At 41.9% G+C, this 23,036-nt stretch overlaps 3 protein-coding genes across 8 annotated transcripts in view; 1 reads left to right on the top strand and 2 right to left on the bottom strand.

The window, feature by feature from the left end:
• Positions 1-4,960, bottom strand: part of pex1 (peroxisomal biogenesis factor 1) — a 37,020-nt gene extending 32,060 nt beyond the window's left edge. Inside the window, exons 1-9 of the mRNA XM_052469987.1 lie at positions 4,709-4,960; positions 4,355-4,501; positions 4,168-4,251; positions 3,785-3,899; positions 2,801-3,531; positions 2,523-2,642; positions 2,247-2,370; positions 543-655; positions 349-434 (exon numbers count right to left, since the gene is read on the bottom strand). Coding sequence (XP_052325947.1) covers positions 349-434; positions 543-655; positions 2,247-2,370; positions 2,523-2,642; positions 2,801-3,531; positions 3,785-3,899; positions 4,168-4,251; positions 4,355-4,501; positions 4,709-4,816 — 1,628 coding nt within the window. The 5' untranslated portion in view covers positions 4,817-4,960. The remainder of the gene's footprint in view (positions 1-348; positions 435-542; positions 656-2,246; positions 2,371-2,522; positions 2,643-2,800; positions 3,532-3,784; positions 3,900-4,167; positions 4,252-4,354; positions 4,502-4,708) is intronic.
• Positions 4,961-5,015: 55 nt separating this feature from the next.
• On the top strand, positions 5,016-6,920 carry rbm48 (RNA binding motif protein 48). The gene is made up of 5 exons (XM_035767386.2): positions 5,016-5,183; positions 5,374-5,564; positions 5,705-5,850; positions 5,972-6,576; positions 6,676-6,920. The coding sequence occupies exons 1-5, from the start codon at positions 5,061-5,063 to the stop codon at positions 6,745-6,747; spliced, it is 1,137 nt and encodes a 378-aa protein (XP_035623279.1). The 5' UTR covers positions 5,016-5,060; the 3' UTR covers positions 6,748-6,920.
• On the bottom strand, positions 6,841-13,065 carry LOC118380399 (progranulin-like). 6 transcript variants are annotated; one of them, XR_008070636.1, is made up of 8 exons: positions 13,003-13,018; positions 12,777-12,819; positions 12,312-12,408; positions 12,073-12,213; positions 11,443-11,748; positions 10,395-10,568; positions 7,092-10,060; positions 6,841-6,987 (listed from the first exon to the last, which is right to left on the bottom strand). XR_008070636.1 is itself a non-coding variant. In XM_052469989.1 (6 exons), exons 2-6 carry the CDS (start codon positions 12,211-12,213, stop codon positions 7,223-7,225), a joined length of 771 nt encoding a protein of 256 aa, XP_052325949.1. In that variant the 5' UTR covers positions 12,777-12,939; the 3' UTR covers positions 6,917-7,222. The 6 variants fall into 6 exon arrangements, 2 of the variants coding, with proteins under 2 accessions (XP_052325949.1, XP_052325948.1); XR_008070635.1 differs by lacking the exon at positions 12,312-12,408 and having other exon boundaries at positions 13,003-13,065; XR_008070637.1 differs by lacking the exons at positions 12,312-12,408; positions 13,003-13,018 and having other exon boundaries at positions 7,092-7,228; positions 9,917-10,060; positions 12,777-12,939.
• Positions 13,066-23,036: the final 9,971 nt, after the last annotated feature.

The following is a 23,036-nucleotide window of genomic DNA, read 5'->3' as shown; positions in this document are numbered from 1 at the left end:
TTTGGCCGCGTTCCAGGCTGATGACATTGCAGATGCATGCCAGATCGCATCATGCCTGGATAGGGGTTTGACATGTCAACTAAGCAAATCATTTGATATGGCAGTTTGTTGCCCGACTGCGCAGTGGGATGATGTTACATTGCATCAACCAATGGTTGTGTGCCACGTCTGCAATGTAGTCGGCCTGGAACTCGACCAATATAAAAACAGCTACCATTAATCAACAATCAACCAAAAACATAAATCCTATACCGTTTTTTGAGATGTTTAGTATAAAAATGTCCATTTGGTTCACACAGCTATCACTTCAACAGGTTAGTGTGTTCTGTAAGGAATCTGGTGGTTTACCCAAGACTGCTGAGAGAGGGTAGATCTTGATTAGGTGTCTCAGCCATGGCTTTCATTGTAGGCACAGTTACAGGTTCCCTGACAACCTAGACATCATGAGAAGGGGGAGGGACGACTCAATATTAGGAAGGTATTCTTAATGTTTTGTACACTCAGTGTATGAAGTCTGAGTTAGCAAAGCTTGTCACTAGTACCTGTATGTCTGTTTTCTGTATCACACATGGAGCCAACAGAAACAACTGGTCAGGAGCTTTACTCTCCGGCTCAGGTTCTGACTTCAACACAGTCAGAGCAAACTCCACCTTGCCTGAAGTGAGAAGATCAAGATTGTATTACATTTACAATGCACTCCATACACTTTGGGTGAGGTTGAAGAACCTGCTGCCAACCATCACAGAGTGACTTATTCCCTCTGACATTTCTTGATTTTTATTATTTGTGTACAGTGCCTTCGACAGTATTCATACCCATTGACTTATTCCACATTGTTGTGTTCCAGCCTGAATTAAAAATGGATAGATTTGTTTCTCACCCATCTACACAATGACAACATGAAAACATGTTTTTAGAAATGTTTGCAAATGTATTGATAATAAAATAAATAAATATCATATCACATTCAATCTCGCCGTGGTAAGCAACTCCAGTGTAGACTTGACCTTGTGTTTTAGGTTATTGTCTTGCTGAAAGGTGAATTTGCCTCCCAGTGTCTGTTGGAAAGCAGACTGAACCAGGTTCTCCTCTAGGATTTTGCCTGTGCTTATAGCTGTATTCCGTTTCTTTTTATCCTAAAAAAAAGAAATCCCTAGTCCTTGCCGATGACAAGCAGACCCATAACATGCCACCACCATGTTTGAAAATATGAAGAGTGGCACTGTGTTGGATTTTCCCTAAACATATCACTTTGTATTCAGGAAAAAAAAGTGCATTTATTTCTCACATTTTTTGCAGTATTTACTTAAGTGCCTTGTTGCAAACAGGATGCATGTTTTGGATGATGTTTTATTCTGTACAGGCTTCATTTTTTCACTATGTCATTTAAGGTAGTACTATGGAGTAATTACAATGTTGTTGATTCATCCTCAGCTCTCATATTACAACCATTAAACTGTGTAATCATTTTAAAATCCGCATTGGCCTCATGGTGAAATCCCTGAGCAGTTTCCTTCCTCTCCGGCAACTGAGTTAGGAAGGACGCCTGTGTCTTTGTAGTGACACTATCCAAAGCCTAATTAATTACTTCACCATGCTCAAAGTGATATGCAGCATCTGCTTTTTTATTTTTACCCATCTACAGTGTTTGCGAGGCATTGAAATACCTCCATGGTCTTTGTGGTTGAATCGGTGCTTGAAATTCACTACTCGATTGATGGACCTTACAGATAATTGTATGTGTGGGATATAGAGATGAGGCAGTCATTCAAAAATAATGTTATCCACTGTTATTGAACACAGAATGAGACCATGCAACTTATTATTTGACTTAAGCTAAATTTTACTCCTTTATTTAGGCTTTCCATAACAAAGGGGTTGAAAACTTACTGACAAGACATTTCAGCTTTAAATTTGGAATTAATTTCAAAAAGGTTCTACAAACAAAATACCACTTTGACATTATGGGGTATTGTGTGAAGATCAGTGACACATAATCTAAACAACTTAAATTCAGACTATAACACTACAAAATGTGAAAAAGGTCAAGGGGTGTGAATACTTTCTGAAAACACTGTATTTGTTTGACATTTTACTGCACAGTTAGAAGCTAGTAACACAAACATTTCACTGCAGCCGCTATAACTTCTGCTAAAGTGGGTACATGACCAATAAACTTGGATTTTAATTTTTATAGTGCACTATAAAGGGAACAGGGTGCCATTTGTGATGCAACCTATGTGTACCTTCAGTGGCAGGTAGGAAGATGGTGTTGGAGCGGCCAGTCAGACAGGCTAGTGGTTCGTGGCTCTGGGTGTGCAGCCAACCCAGGAAGGCAGTCTGAATCTCCACCTCACTCTCTGCTGCAGGCTAGGAGGACATCAGGGCAGGGGTCAAACAGCAACACGAAAAGTACAAGATTAGGCTAAATAGAACAGTAGAATCCATAGAATTGCGTATTCCAAATGTACCAATATGTCAAAGCTCTGGAGATATAACATTTAAAAATAAATGTTACTCACCAGTGGTTGTAAAGGCTGCAGGTGGATACTGGTGGCTACTTTAGGAGTTGACTTGATTGGCTTGATTCTCACTGATGAGTGTGGGTTGATATGAAGACTAGTTTCCAGGGATTTTGGGATCTGAGAAAAACAACTGTATGAGGCATGGATACATATGAGCCTAATATCAATACGTTTGGGCTGACAAACCTGTAAACCATGGGTAGAATGGGTCATTTGATTAGGCCTACATCGTGTCCAACTTGAGTTTAGACCATGGCTTCAGTACATGTACTCACCCAGACCCTTCCACTGTGGAGCTCTCCCTCTCTAGATGATCCCTGCTTCCCTTTCAACCCCTCTGTAAGGTGACACACCACCTTGACTACAGTGGCATCCTCTTTCTCCTCCCCGTCTCCTACCCCACCAGCACCACCAGCCCCGCCACTCTTCTTCTTTTCCATGGCCTGCTTAGCCCGCTCTCTCACCTCCTTTGGAGAGAGCACCTTGGACAGTAGGCCATACGTCACAGCTGGCTGGCCTCCATTGATATTACCTCCCATCTGCTGGCCCCAGGGCAGGATGTGGGCAACCCCATGGGTGGCACTCAGAGGGCCAGGAGACACGGGCGGTGCTCTGCACACTCTGAAGACTGAGTCACTGAGGAGGGCAGGGATGGTGGGGATGGGTGGAGTCTCTCTCACAGGGTCACAGTACCCTGTTAGCATATACCTGACCAGGCTCTTTACGTCTGCTATCCCGCCCCACTGCCGGGGGCTCTGGAGGGCAGCAGCGTTAGGATGTTGTTCTACAGGGAGTCCAGTCCCCTGAACGCTGAACTCCTGAGAGGACCTGGAGGAGGGTGAGAGGTCAAAGTTCGGCTGTCTGTGGAGGGGCATGTTCTGATTGGATAAGGATGATCCAAAAGGAGCGCAGGAGAGGTCCTCACTTCCAGCACGGATTTTAGGAGAGACGTGTAGCTCTGTGAACTGCTCTAATCGACCGTACGGCACAGTTGGGGTGAGTGAAGCTGCAGAAGAAGAAGAGTATGAACGATGTATGACATCAACTGCAGAGGAGGCTGGTGGGATGAGCTATAGGAGGACTGCTCATTGTAATGGCCAGAAATTACATTCCAGAAATTACAATGAGCTTGTCGTCCTCCTATAGCTCCTCCAATCAGCCTCCTCTGATCAACTGTTTCTTTGGTCATAACATAGGAGCTGGTGCGTTCATCGCTGTTAGACGTTGAGAAAATGTAAAAAGTGAAAATCAGTGCTGACCGATTCTGATGTAGATGACTGTTCTCTGGTCCACCCACACAGGAAACACTGCATCAGGAAACACCACTCTAATCTGATCCAGGAGCTGCTGCTCCAGCTCTGCACTGTGGAGCTCCTGAGGACAAGACATGGTTAAATATTTGCCCATCCCAGACTGTATTTACGAACCATATTGACAGTTGCCTACAATGTTGAATTTGCTTTGACAGCAAAGGATCAAAAATAGCATGTCTGTTGCATGACAACGACAAAGGAGTTGAATGAAGAATAAACCCAAAGCAACACTCCCAGGCTATACTAAAACCATACGGTACTAAATGTTTCTGATGGGTGAGCTTGCCTATTGCACAATACTGTACAAAGACCTCTCTATAGGTTCTCACCAGGATTTCCCAGTCGTCAGAGGAGAGTGGCTCCACAAACACCTGCTGTACAGACAGGACCTGCTGGCACGACCTCAAGAAGCCCTGAAACCATCCAACATGAGTTAGTAATCAGGAAAAGTGGGGTTATCAAGGCATGATGAGTTTGGGGAATGGGCAAGAGAATTAGTGAATGGGACATCATTACCTGCTCTCCATCTCTGAGTCCAAGCTTCTCTCCCAGTTGCCTGCTCAGCGCTACTTTATGGTCCTCCTGGTTGGCAGGGCTTCTGCTTCTGGTCCAGCTGAGGAACACACGGGCATCATGACCCCAGGACAGCTCCAGGGCCTGGTTCTTTATAACACAGAAGATAGCTAATTGCATAAAAAAACGTTGGGAAAATGTCATACTACAGATCAGACCAGAAGAAATGGCATGCAATGGTTACAAGTGCAAGTTAGCTACCGGTAGTTTGTTGATAGTTTGGCATAGTTATTATTTGACACAACTTAAAAGATAACACTAACTAGCTGTTAGCTAGCTAGCTAGTTTATAGCTTACGTCTTGGAGAGAGAGCTGTTTTAACAAGTTTGGAGGAAGGTGAAGAAAACAGTTTTTCGTGTTGTGGAAAATCAGAGTGACAGGTTGGATGCCATGATTCCCCAACATAACTAAATATGTTTAAAATATCATCAAAATGTCCCTTTTCAGAGCATGGAAATATATTGTTAGTAGCTAGCTAGCTAAGCGACGTGAATGTACTCTTGGGGATCGATGCATTCGGTGCTATGTCTGGCAGGCAAAAGTAGCTGATCTGCTTTTTTGTTTTTCACATAGACATCGATGAGCTCAGATCCGATTATTGTCGTCTGGGAAACTACTTCCGGTTTGGTGCTTGTTGTAATTCGCAAACATGGCAGGATTTACCAACAGCTCGTGTTGGAGCACCCCAGAGGTTTATAAACATCATGAGCAGCAAAAGATTTGCCCCTCACGACCGAAGTATAGAGAAGGGAGGAGACCTAAAGCAGTCAAGGTAGGAATATCGTTTCCTACCTTAACTGCAGCGAAATGCTGGATATAGCGTGGATACAGGATACAGCATTTCGCTGTATCCATGCTCAATACTTGGCCAAGTGAGCTAGCTAGCTAGACATCTAATGTATTTGGTTGATTGATAGATACAATTTATTGTATTTCTAACCCGTGCTATATTGCCCCTGTAGGTGTACACCATCAACTTGGAGTCTCGTTACCTGATGTTGCAAGGAGTCCCAGCCATCGGGGTGATGACAGAACTGATCGAGCTCTCTGCGCTGTACGGGGCTGTGGAGGAGTACAGGGTGCTGGATGAGTACCCTGCAGAGCAATTCACAGAGGTCTACCTCATCAAGTTCCAGAAACTCACCAGTGCAAGGTTAGGACAGGTTTTATAGGTTAGGATGAGATAGACAGGGATGGGTGTTTTCCCTGACCATGTTTTATCTACCCTAGTTGTACACCAGCTGGTAGATCACATGTCTCAGCCAGTTATGCTTTAAAGTAATTGTGTTTCAGGGCGGCCAAACGACACATGGATGAGAAGAGTTTCTTTGGAGGTTTACTACATGTGTGCTATGCCCCAGAGTATGAGACGGTGGAGGACACCAGACTAAAGCTGCAAGACCGGAGACGATATGTGAACAGGACGACTCAAAATAAAAGTACAGATGTTGTGCTCGTAGAATATTATCAGAACTATATCTGGTATGTCATTCCCAATGTAAGAAGGATTATTATGATGTAGTTAGTTGACATATGATTCTTCTTTTTTTGGTTGAGAAGCAAAGGAACAGGACCACGGGGATGAAGAGTGCAAAAAGCCCATGTCTTCAGATACAGTTGCTACCACAGCCAGGACTTCCTCAGGTGATGATCAGAGATCCAGTGATGCTAGCAACAAGGGAGAGACTTCGAGTACCAGCCAAGGCCATTATTTAGGATTTCCCTTATTGCCTTCACCCCCACAGGAGTTTCTTCCTTCCAGACATGCCCCATCTTATGATCGGTTGTATAGTTATCAGGCAAACCAATGCAGGACTATTCCAACAGAGGACAAAATGGGGTCATTGCATAATGGCATAAATACTAAACAGCACCTGGCACCCAACATAAGCAGCGTTCCCTCCTCTTCTGGGGGAGACGGAGGAATAGTGAAAAGACTGACTAAGAATCCACCCCTTGCAGCATCCCCAAGATTTGTACCGAGGACCACCCATTTGGAGAACAGAAAACGGAAAATAGTAGAAACTAATAAAGACTCACTTTTTGGCTTTGTGGACAAAAATGAAATCCTCATTGGACCAAAACTACCAGACCGGCCTAAGATGGATATGGCGGACGAGTCATTGAACATAACAGCCAACATGATCAGAAATACATTGAAAAGGGTATATTTGTGGTCATTTGCCTCTTAAAATTGTTCACTCACAATTTCATACAATTGAAGAGTGATACTACAGAAAATGAATTTCTTTCCTTGTTCTCAGGTTGCATCAGTTCCTGAAGTCAAGCCAACAGAGAAGAAGACAAAGTCAGCCAAGCCTCGGAGGAGAATCTAACAGACCTGTCCTGAAAGACTGCTTCTCACATGGAATGAGGTGGACATTAGCAAGTTCCTACATTTACACCATTCAAATATATTTTCTCAACATGTTTTATTTCTACATTTCCCATCAGTGTATAAGAAGATTTTTGTTTATAAAAAAAATAAAAATGGTGTTATGAAAATGAATAACTTAGTGATGTCCTTAACGCTCAAGTGGATCCTGGAATGCAACCTGCTCAAATGCCAATATGCTCTGTAACACCAAAGGAAAGAACATGTCAGACAAAGGCAAAATATTGTCCAATCCAGACAGACAAGTCATTACACTGTTTTTACAGTCTTAACTTCAAGGGTCACCTTGGCATCGTGAAGGCAGGTTCCAAAAGCCTCAAGCAATAGATTCTCATCTCTCACTGCCTTTTCAAAGTCTGCATAGGACAGTCTGCTGTCATGGTCTCTTCCCGGGAAATGTACCCAAGTCATACACATCAAAGCTGTGAAAACCAAATGGGGGACCATACATGGGTAGAAATATCGTAGATAACAGTCAAAAAGCCTACATGATACACTTTATAGCTTTCTTAAACTTTATTTTTTCATCCTATGTCCCATGGAGAAAGCCTGATAGTCCCTCGGTCCACTCTTTCACACTGACGTAGCTGTCGTTGTCCTTGTCAAATGCGCAAAAGACTGGAATATAATACCAATTTTTTTGTGATACCTTACCACATCAGTATCATACTTTATTTGGTGCTTACATTCTGTTTCATGTGACAAAAGTGACACCTACCTCGATCCATGATCATGTCATCAGTCATTTCAAAGGTGTTGTGGGGAATATCCCTGAATTTCCGACTGTCCAGGCCATTCCCTATCCTCCTGTCACTCTGATCCCCCAGGAGTCCATTGAATAGTCGGATCAGACACTCCGTTTCTGTTTAGTGTTAGTACTGCTTCCATATGCATCATTTCAATTTACGTAGACTGATATATGCTTTTATTAATTTGCATAAACACAGGACATACTTGACATGATCTCAACAAAGCAAGATTATAGCGCCCTCATCTGTCACCTAAACAGTGGTGCTAACACGTTCAATGGAAGGTGAGTTTTGGTTGGAGGAGCTAGACAACAATAGATAGCTATTAACTTTTCTTTTGTTTGCACTTTTTGTTATTAGATATATAGCTTGAAGGTAGGCCTTGAAATACATCCACAAGTACACCTCCAATTGACTCAAATTATGTCAATTAGCCTATCAGCAGCTTCTAAAGCCATGACATAATTTTCTGGGATTTTCCAAGCTGTTTAAAGGCACAGTCAACTTAATGTACATAAACTTCTGACTAGAGGTCGGCCGATTAATCGGAATGGCCGATTAATTAGGGCCGATTTCAAGTTTTCATAACAGTCGGAAATCTGTATTTTTGTTGGCCTATTTGCCAATTTTTTTTTTTTAATTACACCTTTATTTAATCTTTATTTAACTAGGCAAGACAGTTAAGAACACATTCTTATTTTCAATGACGGCCTAGGAACGGTGGGTTAACTGCCTCGTTCAGGGGCAGAAAGACAGATTTTCACCTTGTCAGCTCGGGGAGCCAATCTTGCAAGATTACAGTTAACTAGTCCAACGCAATAACGACCTGCCTCTCTCTCATTGCACTCCACAAGCCTGTTACGCAAATGCAGTAAGCCAATGTAAGTTGCTAGCTAGCATTAAACTTATCTTATAAAAAACAATCAATCATAATCACTAGTTAACTACACACGGTTGATGATATTACTAGATATTATCTAGCACGTCCTGTGTTGCATATAATCTGACTGAGCATACAAGTATCTAAGTATCTGAGCGATGGTAGGCAGAAGCAGGAGCGTAAACATTCATTCAAACAGCACTTTCGTGCAGCTCTTCATTGTGCTGTTTCTGACTTCAAGCCTATCAACTCCTGAGATGAGGCTGGTGTAACCGAAGTGAAATGGCTGGCTAGTTAGCGCGCGCTAATAGCGTTTCAAACTTCACACGTTCTGAGCCTTGGGGTGGTTGTTTCCTTTGCTCTGCATGGATAACGCCACTTCGATGTGGTGGCTGTTGTGTTGCAGGTTCGAGCCCAGGGCGGAGAGGGACGGAAGCTATACTGTTACACTGGCAATACTAAAGTGTCCACAAGAACATCCAATAGTCAAAGGTTCATGAAATACAAATGGTATAGAGGGAAATAGTCCTATAATAACTACAACCTAAAACATCTTACCTGGGAATATTGAAGACTCATGTTAAAAGGAACCACCAGCTTTCATATGTTCTCATGTTCTGAGCAAGGAACTGAAACGTTAGCTTTCTTACATGGCACATATTGCACTTTTACGTTCTTCTCCAACACTTTGTTTTTGCATTATTTAAACCAAATTGAACATGTTTCATTATCTACTTGAGGCTAAATTGATTTTATTGAAAATAAGTGTTAATTCAGTATTGTTGTAATTGTCATTATTACAAATACATTTCAAAAAGAAAATGTAATCGGCCGATTAATCAACTTTTTTGGTCCTCCAATAATCTGTATGGTATAGGCGTTGAAAAATCATAATCGGTCGACCTCTACTTCTGACCCACTGGAATTGTGATACAGTGAATTATAAGTGAAATAATCTGTCTGTAAACAATTGTTGGAAAAATGTATTGTGTCATGCACAAAGTAGATGTCCTAGCCGACTTGCCAAAACTATAGTTTGTTAACAAGAAATTTGTGGAGTGGTTGAAAAACGAGTTATAATGACTCCAACCTAAGTGTATGTAAACTTCTGACTTCAACTGCATATAGCCTCGCTATTGTTATTTTACTGCTGCTCTTGAATTATTTGTTACTTTTATTTGTTACTTTTTTTTAGGTATTTTTCTTAACTGCATTGTTGGTTAAGGGCTTGTAAGGAAGCATTTCACTGTGAGGTCTACACCTGTTGTATTCAGCGCATGTGACAAATAACATTTGATTTGATTAAAACATTTCACACTGCTCTGCACGTGCACTACAGATAAAATGTTAATTACATTATTAAACATGCTCTACCTACATAACATTGATATACTACTTTATCAAATGATAGCTCAGTGGTATTTAATGTCAGTTGTATTAAATCCCCTCTAGAGTACACCCAACACTTTCAGTATATTTACCAGTGGGAATGGGCAACATCCCCATTTGCCATTAGGTCCCTTGCAGCAGCTGGTTGCAGAAGGACAATAGAATTTAGTGTCACAGTGAGTGACTCCAGCCTGTGGCGTGCTGTCAGTAGCCTGAACTAGAGCTGTCCATGAGACCTGCAAAAAAATGAGGGAAAGAAGATAACCACACCGTCAATGTTCTACTCAGGGGTTCAACATGTAAAAAGAACACGCACATCTGAGTATCTGGTTGCGTGGGAACAATGTGATTACATTACTAACTACTCTCAGAGGTTCAAATGTAATAGCATACCAGTGTGCCGGAAATGATTCTATATTCATTATTATTTTTAATGCCCATAAGGTGGGAATCAAAAGTGATTTTCTCTTAGACTGACTTGAATGGCACAGAAACAAACATAGAAAGAGAACAATGTCCACTGCCTACACAAACATTGGTTGCCTGTGAGTGTGACGCATAGGTACCTACCTGATCATGGACCTTGTTTTCCGGTTTGGAGACCTTGATGGCTTCGATCATTGAAGGGGCCTGCCTCGGAGCAAAAGGGTACCTCAGGTTGCCGTACCTCACACACTTTGTGTATGTGGGGTCACAGTCATAGCCATAGGGACAGCAGTGGTACCCATCTAGACAGCACCTACCCTGTGGAAATACAGAAGTACACAAGTTGATACAGTGAGCTACAAAAGTATTGGTGACAGTGACACGTTTGTTGTTGCTGTTTTGGCTCTGGGGGTATGATATTTGTGCGTCTAACTTTCTTACTCATCACTATTCACGATTCATTCAGGACTATCCATAATCATGGTAGCATCCACATTAATGTAGAAATGTTTAGAAACATATTATAATCTTATTTACAATAAAAGTGACTCCATAATTACACAATAGATCATCTGAAACAACAAGTTTGTAGTCACACGCTTGATGTATTCATTGTGGTGCTAGGATTATGGGACCAAATACTACACTTTAGACTACTTCAATACACATATAAGTGAAATTCTACCACATATTTTTGGTCCCCTGAAATGGGGGGACTATGTACAAAACGTTCTGTAATTTCTAAACTGTTGAACCAATATAGATGACAATAACCTCAAATGAAAGCTGACAGTCTGCACCTTAACCTCTTAGTCATTGTATAATTTAAAATCCAAAGTGCTGGAGTACAGAGCCAAAACAACAACAACAAATGTCACTGTCCCAATCCTTTCATAGCTCACTGTATATTGACAATAGCCATTTTGGAATTAAGTACAACGTATATTGATTCAGTATATTGTTTCATGCATACCAATTTTGCATACCACAGCTCTCAAATTCTTGATTTTAATATTTCTGAGAAAATATCCAGTTTAGAAAAATATGAATAACTTATTGTGTAGTATGTTTTGTTTTTTAGCTGTAATAAAAACCTAATACAATAACAACAGCTACTCTATAACACTATTACAAATTGACAAGAGCCCTTCAAGCCAACATACTACAAGCAGAGAAACACTAGTCAACTCACAGGAGAGTAAGGACAGCAGAACCACAGGCCTGTGGGGTGGTGGCAGCAGGTGGTGCCATCGGGACAAGCATAATAGTTGTCACATTGCACCTTGCCGACCATGGAGCTCTCCATTGCATTGCTCTGGACAGGGCTGCTGTCAGATTCGAGCGGAGCAGAGACAGGAGAGCTTGGTTCCTCTGCAGCCACCTTGTTCAGCATGGGCACACTGCTCCATGAATGGTCGCCTTTCTCACACTTCTGGGTGATGACATTGCAGTTGAAGCCTGACGGGCAACAGTGGGCCATGTCAGAGCAACACACCGCCTGGAAAACATCATGAGAAAAAGGTGACATGCAGTCAAAATACCTTTGTGGGGTCTTTGCTCATACAGCTTTCTGAACCCAAGGTCTTTCAACTGAAATATTGGTTTTGTAACCCAAAAGAAAAGGAAACAACAGTACCAGTATGTTGGTTTCTTTTTCCAGTATTTACAACCTTAGTGCTGCTGAGAATCCCATTTACTAGTGTTATCAAATTCCCTAGCCTGGTTCCAGATGTTTGTGCTGCCAATTGCTATGGCTGTTCACATAACAAACAGATCTGGGACCAGGCTACAAATTGCCTTAATGTGAACCCTGGTTACTCACATTGGGAACTGGACAGCAGGCATATCCTCCTTTAGTCAAACAACAGGTTGTTTGATCAGAGCAGACCTTCCCACCAGGGCACGTGATGTAGCAAGAGGCAGACCCTGTCAGCACTAACACCAATGCAGCTATGCTCCACATCTAAAGGATAGGGATTTAACAAGTGGTTACAATTTAGAGGAATTTTGTAGTTGGTTGAGTATGATGTTCATTTTTGAAAGTTTACTGGATCATTATACCTTGTGGAATTTCCAACTCTTTGTCTTTATCTTGGGGTACGTTTGTAAATTCCCTCTGGAGTGCCAGTTCTGTCAGATTATTTGTTTGTAACGCACCCTTAGATGAGCAACAGTAAGATGAAAAACATGAGGGTGGTTTGAGAGTGCCAGAGCGAAATGCTCTGAATTTAGCCTACAAATGGTTAATCTGACAATGCTCTGAATTTATGATAGCCCAGAGCACACTTTGAACGCACTCTGGCACTCCAGAATCCAGAGTGAATTTACGAACACGCTTCCACAGCACTAACATGGTGTCTCGGTTTACTTTCAATTTCAAATGCATCTAAATTTAGACGACTTCTGAATTACTTGACTAAGATTCAAATAATTGCATACATTTGTTGTTTACTAATTCTTATATTTGTGATTTCTAATTGCATAGTTTAAAATTAAATGATTTTCTCTTTTTTAAATCTCACTTACCTTAGCCTTGATATTGAGCTCACTTTACTGATCCAAACACTTCCTGTGATAAGATTACACAATGGGGTGACTGCATGAATCCTTGACCAATTCATACACTAGATTTGATCCTCCCACTTTTTATAACAAATAAGTAACTTTATCTAATTTCCCCATGTTTGTCAACAATGAACTAAACAGAAGCTTAGGTCAGTGACGAATACAGAAGTAGTTAACAGTATATTACCATGTCCAATAGCACCAGTTGGCTTTATAGACCCTTTGTTTTTCATTATGTCATTCTGTCAATGATCACTAGACCTTATAGTCTCGGGAATCGTGAATTTGGCCAAGGTGTGGAAAATGAAGAACCCCAACGACTTCTATATTTAAAGGTTTAATAGACAAACAATAGACAGAAATATGCACACAGGGAGACAGACACGCTCCTCTGATAGGTTCGTAGCAATCTGCCAACCCCCTCAAAGGCAGGCAGGCAATACTTTTGCTTATCTGTTCGTTCTCCAAGTGTTCTGGGCCCCTGGTCAAAACATGAATCAAGGAAATCAAGACCACTTGGTTCAGTGAGCCATATATTACATATCTCTATCATTTGAAACCACCAATGGCTGAATTTACATGACCTCAGGGATGTTACCTAGAAGTCACCTAGGATACCAGGTTCTGCTTTTATGGTGACTCCTAACCTCTTGGAAGTCATTCAGGGGCTGAGTTCAGATTTAAGGGGGTGGGGGGCAAAAATGTAGATATTAACAATAGCTCAAACTATATGAAGGACTTAAATAGGCCTCCTTTAACCTTTGATACCAATCATTCCTATGACACATTCTTCACTCCCCTAGACTGTGTTCATCGCAATAGTTGTTTAATAAGTCTAGGAGTTATTTCAAAAACAACTAATTTTCAGAGAAATGTGGAATATAAGGAAGGAAAAAGTGAGAAATTATGTAAGGTACAGCATTACTCTTATCACGGTTGTCTGTAGTACGATTGATTCCTCTGTGTGACCTGAGTCCTTAACTGTACTGTAAAGTTATTTTCATGCAAATTGCAGCGTTTCTCAATACATCATAGCTATCTATGGTTTCCATAGTTAGTTTGGTGAAAGTGACTGCTGTATAAGTATATTTAGTATTGTGTTGCAAACCACAGTGATAAGGAATACAGTCTGTTTTAGGGAATCTGGGTGTATCCATGAGGAACTTTGTCCAGATTGAGGATGTCTACAAATGTTCTGTTTAAAGCCAGAATCCGCCCTACTTCTTGTGTAGTGTTTTCACTTAGAAAGAAAACAAGGGGGTGGCACCAAACAATCGGTCATTTACAGGTGGCACCATTGACTGAATACATCAATATGTGTCTTACAATAAATATTATTTTGAAAGAATAGTTGTGAAATATTAGCCTTCTGGGCTAATCCCGGCTACTCGAATGACACTGCTGCCTCAGAGTTGGAGAGGAAGTGAAAGTCACTGCAAACTAAGGGAGAGGTAAAACAAAATTTACACAATAGTTACCCGGAGGAAAATGGGGGAGGGTTATGCAATTTGTAATTTAGTCCAGGGGAGGGTCATGTCAAAATCAAATCAAATCAAATTAATTTATATAGCCCTTCGTACATCAGCTGATATCTCAAAGTGCTGTACAGAAACCCAGCCTAAAACCCCAAACAGCAAGCAATGCAGGTGTAGAAGCACGGTGGCTAGGAAAAACTCCCTAGAAAGGCCAAAACCTAGGAAGAAACCTAGAGAGGAACCAGGCTATGTGGGGTGGCCAGTCCTCTTCTGGCTGTGCCAGGTGGAGATTATAACAGAACATGGCCAAGATGTTCAAATGTTCATAAATGACCAGCATGGTCCAATAATAATAAGGCAGAACAGTTGAAACTGGAGCAGCAGCACGACCAGGTGGACTGGGGACAGCAAGGAGTCATCATGTCAGGTAGTCCTGAGGCATGGTCCTAGGGCTCAGGTCCTCCGAGAGAGAGAAAGAAAGAGAGAAAGAGAGATTAGAGAGAGCACACTTAAATTCACACAGGACACCGAATAGGACAGGAGAAGTACTCCAGATATAACAAACTGACCCGAGCCCCCCGACACACAAAAACTACTGCAGCATAAATACTGGAGGCTGAGACAGGAGGGGTCAGGAGACACTGTGGCCCCATCCGAGGACACCCCGGACAGGGCCAAACAGGAAGGATATAACCCCACCCACTTTGCCAAAGCACAGCCCCCACACCACTAGAGGGATATCTTCAACCACCAACTTAAGGCTGAGTATAGCCCACAAAGATCTCCGCCACGGCACAACCCAAGGGGGGGGGCACCAACCCAGACAGGATGATCACATCAGTGACTCAACCCACTCAGGTAACGCACCCCTCCCAGGGACGGTATGAGAGAGCCCCAGTAAGCCTGTGACTCAGCCCCTGTAATAGGGTTAGAGGCAGAGAATCCCAGTGGAAAGAGGGGAACCGGCCAGGCAGAGACAGCAAGGGCGGTTTGTTGCTCCAGAGCCTTTCCGTTCACCTTCCCACTCCTGGGCCAGACTACACTCATTCATATGACCCACTGAAGAGATGAGTCTTCAGTAAAGACTTAAAGGTTGAGACCGAGTTTGTGTCTTTGACATGGGGAGGCAGACCGTTCCATAAAAATTGAGCTCTATAGGAGAAAGCCCTGCCTCCAGCTGATGCTTAGAAATTCTAGGGACAATTAGGAGGCCTGCGTCTTGTAGGTATGTACGGCAGGACCAAATCAGAGAGATAGGTGGGAGCAAGCCCATGTAATGCTTTGTAGGTTAGCAGTAAAACCTTGAAATCAGCCCTTGCTTTGACAGGAAGCCAGTGTAAGGAGGCTAGCACTGGAGTAAAATGATCAAATGTTTTTGTTCTAGTCAGGATTCTAGCAGCCGTATTTAGCACTAACTGAAGTTTATTTAGTGCTTTATCCGGGTAGCCGGAAAGTAGAGCATTGCAGTAGTCTAACCTAGAAGTGACAAAAGCATGGATTCATTTTTCTGCATCATTTTTGGACAGAAAGTTTCTGATTTTTGCAATGTTACGTAGATGGAAAAAAGCTGTCCTTGAAATGGTCTTGATAAGTTCTTCAAAAGAGAGATCAGGGTCCAGAGTAACGCCAAGGTCCTTCACAGTTTTATTTGAGACGACTGTACAACCATTAAGATTAATTGTCAGATTCAACAGAAGATCTCCTTGTTTCTTGGGACCTAGAACAAGTATCTCTGTTTTGTCCGAGTTTAAAAGTAGAAAGTTTGCAGCCACCCACTTCCTTATGTCTGAAACACATGCTTCTAGCGAGGGCAATTTTGGGGCTTCACCATGTTTCATTGAAATGTACAACTGTGTGTCATCTGCATAGCAGTGAAAGTTAACATTATGTTTTTGAATGACATCTCCAAGAGGTAAAATATATAGTGAAAACAATAGTGGTCCTAAAACGGAACCTTGAGGAACACCGACATTTACAGTTGATTTGTCAGAGGGCAAACCATTCTCAGAGACAAACTGATATCTTTCCGACAGATAAGATCTAAACCAGGCCAGAACTTGTCCGTGTAGACCAATTTGGGTTTCCAATCTCTCCAAATGAATGTGGTGATCGATGGTATCAAAAGCAGCACTAAGGTCTAGGAGCACGAGGACAGATGCAGAGCCTCGGTCTGATGCCATTAAAAGGTATTTTACCACCTTCACAAGTGCAGTCTCAGTGATATGATGGGGTCTAAAACCAGCCTGAAGCATTTCGTATACATTGTTTGTCTCCAGGGAGGCAGTGAGTTGCTGCGCAACAGCCTTTTCTAACATTTTTGAGAGGAATGGAAGATTCGATATAGGCCGATAGTTTTTATATTTTCTGGGTCAAGGTTTGGCTTTTTCAAGAGAGGCTTTATTACTGACACTTTTAGTGAGTTTGGTACACATCCGGTGGATAGAGAGCCGTTTATTATGTTCAACATAGGAGGGCCAAGCACAGGAAGCAGCTCTTTCAGTAGTTTAGTTGGAATAGGGTCCAGTATGCAGCTTGAAGGTTTAGAGGCCATGATTATTTTCATCATTGTGTCAAGAGATATAGTACTAAAACACTTGAGCGTCTCTCTTGATCCTAGGTCCTGGCAGAGTTGTGCAGACTCAGGACAACTGAGCTTTGAAGGAATACGCAGATTTAAAGAGGAGTCCGTAATTTGCTTTCTAATAATCATGATCTTTTCCTCAAAGAAGTTCATGAATTTATCACTGCTAAAGTGAAAACCATCCTCTCTTGGGGAATGCTTCTTTTTAGTTAGCTTTGCGACAGTATTAAAAAGGAATTTCGGATTGTTCTTATTTTCCTCAATTAAGTTAGAAAAATAGGATGATCGAGCAGCAGTAAGGGCTCTTCATGTAATTTGTAATGAATTAAATGTCATACTGCTAAGTGTTTGAGAATTAGTTGCTTACAGTATTATAGTATCTCATGTGTGCCCGATGATGCCCCTCATCCCTGATTCTCTGCTGGGCTCGCAATATCAAGTGTTCCTAGTGTAGTCTCAGAAGAATTATCCATAGCCTATTCCAGCCATTCTCAAACCCTGGTCTGTGGACCGGCGTAGGTCCGTGGAGGAATTCTTGCTGGTCTGCAGCATATTTGTCTTGAATAAATACTTGTTGTTGGCCCACTTGCGCAATGCACTGAACAATGCATTCCACATTAAACAAATTGTGTTGCCATGACTAAATGTTGTTGTCTTTAGGTCTCTCTTTATGTATTGTTGTTATCTTACATCTCTTTATGTAGTTTTAAAAAATGTTAGGTGGGCAGCACTGATTGGTGGCGTTCACTGGGCTATATTTGGCTATAAGAGAGGGAGTTGTATCGTAAAAGTTTTGTAATAGTTCCCGGTTATTGATTTTGGTTTGATTGTTCAGGTAACACCAGTGAAATTTAACAGGAAGTTAAGGTATACTAACATTATAATCTGTTTTCATTATGGGGAACAATGAAAGGTCCGCAAAGTGGATTGCAGGCTGAGTTTATTTTATTTTAAAGGGACAGTGCACGTTTATCACAGTTGTGTGTGTCTAATGGCAGGGTATTCCTATCAAGCATTTTGGGGAGACTATTTGGAGAAGGACTGAATGAGTTACATGAAACATTTAGGAAATTTAAAAAACAAATGATTGGAGGGAGTACATTTCCATTTTCCAAGAGACATATCTTAAAGGGGTACACTCACATATGGAATATTAGAAGTTTTGTTTTCTGAGTTTAAATTAAACACGTGAATTCTTTAGATAAAGGGTTCTTCAATTTGTCTAATATTGTATGGAACACGACAGTAAAAGGGTGGTATGACTATTGACCTCTATCATGGCTTTCCCTTGTGGTCTGATCAGCCTCATGGGAGGGCCATTTGGATAAGGAATTTAAGGTCATTTGTGATACTGATTTTAAGGTAAATTGAGTAACTGATAATTATGAACGAGTATATAGTTCTTTGACATAGTTGTAATTTGAACCAATGAGACGAAAGAAATGGCATAGCCTTGGGCTAAGGGTAAGACTTGCTTAAGTCTCTCTTCCGATGGCCATAAGGGTACAATCATTTAACTTTGTGGAGGGTTCCAGAGTAGTAATTCTGATCTGATCATGTTATTTGAAACTTTGTTTCATCTTTTGACCGGTAGTAGTATTTTTTATATACACTGCTCAAAAAAATAAAGGGAACACTTAAACAACACAATGTAACTCCAAGTCAATCACACTTCTGTGAAATCAAACTGTCCACTTAGGAAGCAACACTGATTGACAATAAATGTCACATGCTGTTGTGCAAATGGAATAGACAACAGGTGGAAATTATAGGCAATTAACAAGACACCCCCAATAAAGGAGTGGTTCTGCAGGTGGTGACCACAGACCACTTCTGAGTTCCTATGCTTCCTGGCTGATGTTTTGGTCACTTTTGAATGCTGGCGGTGCTTTCACTCTAGTGGTAGCATGAGACGGAGTCTACAACCCACACAAGTTGATCAGGTAGTGCAGCTCATCCAGGATGGCACATCAATGCGAGCTGTGGCAAGAAGGTTTGCTGTGTCTCTCAGCGTAGGGTCCAGAGCATGGAGGCGCTACCAGGAGACAGGCCAGTACATCAGGAGACGTGGAGGAGGCCGTAGGAGGGCAACAAACCAGCAGCAGGACCGCTACCTCCGCCTTTGTGCAAGGAGGAGCAGGAGGAGCACTGCCAGAGCCCTGCAAAATGACCTCCAGCAGGCCACAAATGTGCATGTGTCTGCTCAAACGGTCAGAAACAGACTCCATGAGGGTGGTATAAGGGCCCGACATCCACAGGTGGGGGTTGTGCTTACAGCCCAACACCGTGCAGGATGTTTGGCATTTGCCAGAGAACACCAAGATTGGCAAATTCGCCACTGGCGCCCTGTGCTCTTCACAGATGAAAGCAGGTTCACACTGAGCACATGTGACAGGCGTGACAGAGTCTGGAGATGCCGTGGAGAACGTTCTGCTGCCTGCAACATCCTCCAGCATGACCGGTTTGGCGGTGGGTCAGTCATGGTGTGGTGTGGCATTTCTTTGGGGGGCCGCACAGCCCTCCATGTACTCACCAGAGGTAGCCTGACTGCCATTAGGTACCGAGATGAGATCCTCAGACCCCTTGTGAGACCATATGCTGGTGCGGTTGGCCCTGGGTTCCTCCTAATGCAAGACAATGCTAGATCTCATGTGGCTGGAGTGTGTCAGCAGTTCCTGCAAGAGGAAGGCATTGATGCTATGGACTGGCCCGCCCGTTCCCCAGACCTGAATCCAATTGAGCACATCTGGGACATCATGTCTCGCTCCATCCACCAACGCCACGTTGCACCAGACTGTCCAGGGGTTGGCGGATGCTTTAGTCCAGGTCTGGGAGGAGATCCCTCAGGAGACCATCCGCCACTTCATCAGGAGCATGCCCAGGCGTTGTAGGGAGGTCATACAGGCACATGGAGGCCACACACACTACTGAGCCTCATTTTGACTTGTTTTAAGGACATTACATCAAAGTTGTATCAGCCTGTAGTGTGGTTTTCCACTTTAATTTTGAGTGTGACTCCAAATCCAGACCTCCATGGGTTGATAAATTTGATTTCCATTGATAATTTTTGTGTGATTTTGTTGTCAGCACATTCAGCTATGTAAAGAAAAAAGTATTTAATAAGAATATTTCATTCATTCAAATCTAGGATGTGTTATTTTAGTGTTCCCTTTATTTTTTGGAGCAGTGTATATATGATGCTCCGGGAGAATAGTGGGTTAAAAGAATCCCGGCAGTGGAGGGACTCAATGCCCCATATAGTAAACAATTAAAAATTGCTTTCCTCAGTGGAATGCGTCCCGAGATAAGCCATACCATTAAACAGAACTTAGTAGGGTGGGGGCGAGCTGAGCTCGGAGAGGTGGAGAGATAAGTAGTTCACTAGGAGCAGCAAGACTCAGAGGAGAATGTGGATTTTTGGCAGGACAAATTATGAGGAGCGAGGGAATAGACTCTATTGAGGAGGAGGAGGTTCAGGATTCTGTTGTAAACACTGACTGTGAAGGTTTCGAATTGGCTACTATTCATTTGGTATTACAACAGGAACAGAAATCCTATTTATCATCGATAATAAACGGGGGAGGATATGGTCCTTTGAGGTTTAGACAGGACATAGTTTAAGCAAATAAGGCAGGAAAATAGATTGAGAGATAGAAAAATAGTGATTTTATAATCATTCAAATTAATTATGAAAAAAAAAATGTTGCCGTTCTTAGGGATGGTAAATTACTGTAGATAATGTATCCCACACTATGCAACATATATTCAATGATTGATGAGACTGATTTTAAGGTTAACCCATGTTATTGTTAGATAAAATACAGTGGACTCCCGATGGAGAGAGCTCATTAGTACAGAAAGCACATGATATGGTTAGCATTCGTTTTGGCTTTATTTGATCATTAGAAGATTTTTATTTAAATAGTATTAAAGTTGACAGGGATATATGACATCTGTGGTGATTTAGGATTATTGATAGGATCGAGATAGGTTGATTAAGGTTATGTAAGGACTTTAGAGATTGCCACCATAGACATGTTTTTTCTACAATCCATGAGTTCAGATAATTCCAAACAGTGAGACACTTAGTCAATAGTTGGTAACAACCCATATTAAAACAACCCATATTAAAATAAATAAATAAAGATAAAAATATTTGATAAAGACTGCTATGAGAAAGAGCGAAAGACAAATAGGAGGAAGGGCAGACGGAGGAGCCCTCCCCGTGCTGCTGAGACCTTGAAGGTTTGAGAGCAGAAAGGAGAAGTTTTAGAAGGGGGGCCAGGAAATGAGCAAGGTAGGTGTGACACAGAATGGGTGAATAAACAGATACTGAGTGGAATGAATGTTTAGTTGGTTTCAGGAACTATGGTGTAAAACACGGAAACATTGCCAAGAAATTATTCGGCACAGCAGGCCGACATAGTAGCATTGACTAGTGCCTGTGAAATAAGAAAGGAGAGAAAAGGGTTACTGTTATAATAGACAAGCACATATACAATCTAAGAACATACAAAGCAGCACAGATAACTCTTAAAGTAGATAAGACACTTGACAGATAATTTATACAGGATAGACATGAACGGAAGCCCAAGGGAGAATTGGACATGTGGAGAATGAAAGGGGAGCTCCTACATGATAATGTCAGAACATAAGGATCATTTACTAATCTTACCTAAGTCATTGTTTAGAGTAGGCAAGGTTGTTACCTGGGCAGAGCCAGATATCAAAGGGGGGATGGGTAAGTTGTGGTCTAGAATAGGATGGGGCCTAGGGAGGTCTAGGATAGGACACTTTGTGGCCTATTGGATAATAAATGAATAAATAAAAACTCAAACTAACTTGGCCCTCTTGCTTGTTTGTAGGTGACCAAAGGTTTATTACTTAAATACTTTAAAAATCCTACAATGTGATTTTCTGGATTTTTTTTCTCATTTTGTCTGTCATAGTTGAAGTGCTTCTCTCATATGGATAGGCAGGCCGTTATATAAAAATGGAGCTCTGCAGGAGAAATCCCTGCCTCCAGCTGCTTGCATAGACAGCCCAACAATCCAGCCAAAGGCAAGTGTGGGTAGCTGCAGCCCCGGAGTGGGCGTGTTGAAAGGAGTGGGTGTATGGAAAGCAAATCGTTTGGCATGGCTGATTGGACTGCACGATGACATAAGCCGGCGACCAGTGCACCAGTGTTGTAGCTACATGCCTGCTGACCTCATGTGCTTCCTACCGCTACTGGGTATCACGGTCATGCACCGGTGGGAGCTAAACATTTTTTCTTTCACATTATTTAATTTCAAGTAGAATAGCAGGCTCCACAATAAATAACTAATATTGGTAACTATCTCGATGTCACCTTGATATATAAACTCAGCCAAAAAAGAAATGTCCCTTTTTCAGGACCCTGTCTTTCAAAGATAATTAGTAAAAATTCTAATAACTTCACAGATCTTCATTGTAAAGTGTTTAAACACTGTTTCCCATGCTTGTTCAATGAACCATAAACAATTAATGAACATGCACCTGTGGAACGGTCGTTAAGACACTAACAGTGTACAGACGGTAGGAAATTAAGGTCACAGTTATGAAAACTTAGGACACTAGAGGCTGAGGCCAAACTCAGCAGAAAATCTGTCTCCCCCTCCAGCAGGTAGCGCTGTTTTGCCCACTAAGGAAGGTCAATGAGAGTGCTGGATTCGGTCAAAATGAATGGGTGAGCTTTATTTGATCGAACATAAGCTTTGTAGTGCTTAAATTGTTACAAGTGTACTGATATAAGACATGAAAAAAAACAATCTGAGATGGCTTTGCATATCCATGGCATGAGGTCAGTAGCATAGCATCTCTCTCCATTCAATACAGACACTTGACATTGACAACCCTCATTGAACATTAAAAAACCAATTACAATAACGAGATGTATCCACCAATCCAAAGAAAGGAAAGACGGGAGATAGACAGCCTGCTGTGCCACTTTGTGGACAACAAGTCTTATTGTTAGGGCGGCGAGATATGTATCTTGTCAGTACATTTACATTACATTTAAGTCATTTAGCAGACGCTCTTATCCAGAGCGACTTACAAATTGGTATAATATTTGTGGCAGCTCAGAGCTCAACCCCCTTGTTTTCGTTCAAAGTGAAAACACTACATAAGAAGTGGCCGGCGTGT

Source organism: Oncorhynchus keta, chromosome 19 (genome assembly GCF_023373465.1).
Source record: "Oncorhynchus keta strain PuntledgeMale-10-30-2019 chromosome 19, Oket_V2, whole genome shotgun sequence".
Taxonomy (NCBI): domain Eukaryota; kingdom Metazoa; phylum Chordata; class Actinopteri; order Salmoniformes; family Salmonidae; genus Oncorhynchus; species Oncorhynchus keta.
Note: the sequence above shows the minus strand (reverse complement) of the source record. Positions and strands in the feature narration are given on the sequence as shown.

Excerpts from the sequence above, each read along its gene's own strand:
- rbm48 (XM_035767386.2), top strand. The coding sequence starts at position 5,061 with ATGGCAGGATTTACCAACAGCTCGTGTTGGAGCACCCCAGAGGTTTAT. Across the intron at positions 5,184-5,373 it reads GGAGACCTAAAGCAGTCAAG|GTGTACACCATCAACTTGGA; the intron begins GTAGGAATATCG and ends TTGCCCCTGTAG. Across the intron at positions 5,851-5,971 it reads CAGGACGACTCAAAATAAAA|CAAAGGAACAGGACCACGGG; the intron begins GTACAGATGTTG and ends TTGGTTGAGAAG.
- LOC118380399 (XM_052469988.1), bottom strand. The coding sequence starts at position 12,213 with ATGTGGAGCATAGCTGCATTGGTGTTAGTGCTGACAGGGTCTGCCTCT. Across the intron at positions 10,569-11,442 it reads TCTGCTGTCCTTACTCTCCT|GGTAGGTGCTGTCTAGATGG; the intron begins GTGAGTTGACTA and ends GTATTTCCACAG. Across the intron at positions 10,061-10,394 it reads AAAACAAGGTCCATGATCAG|GTCTCATGGACAGCTCTAGT; the intron begins GTAGGTACCTAT and ends ATTTTTTTGCAG.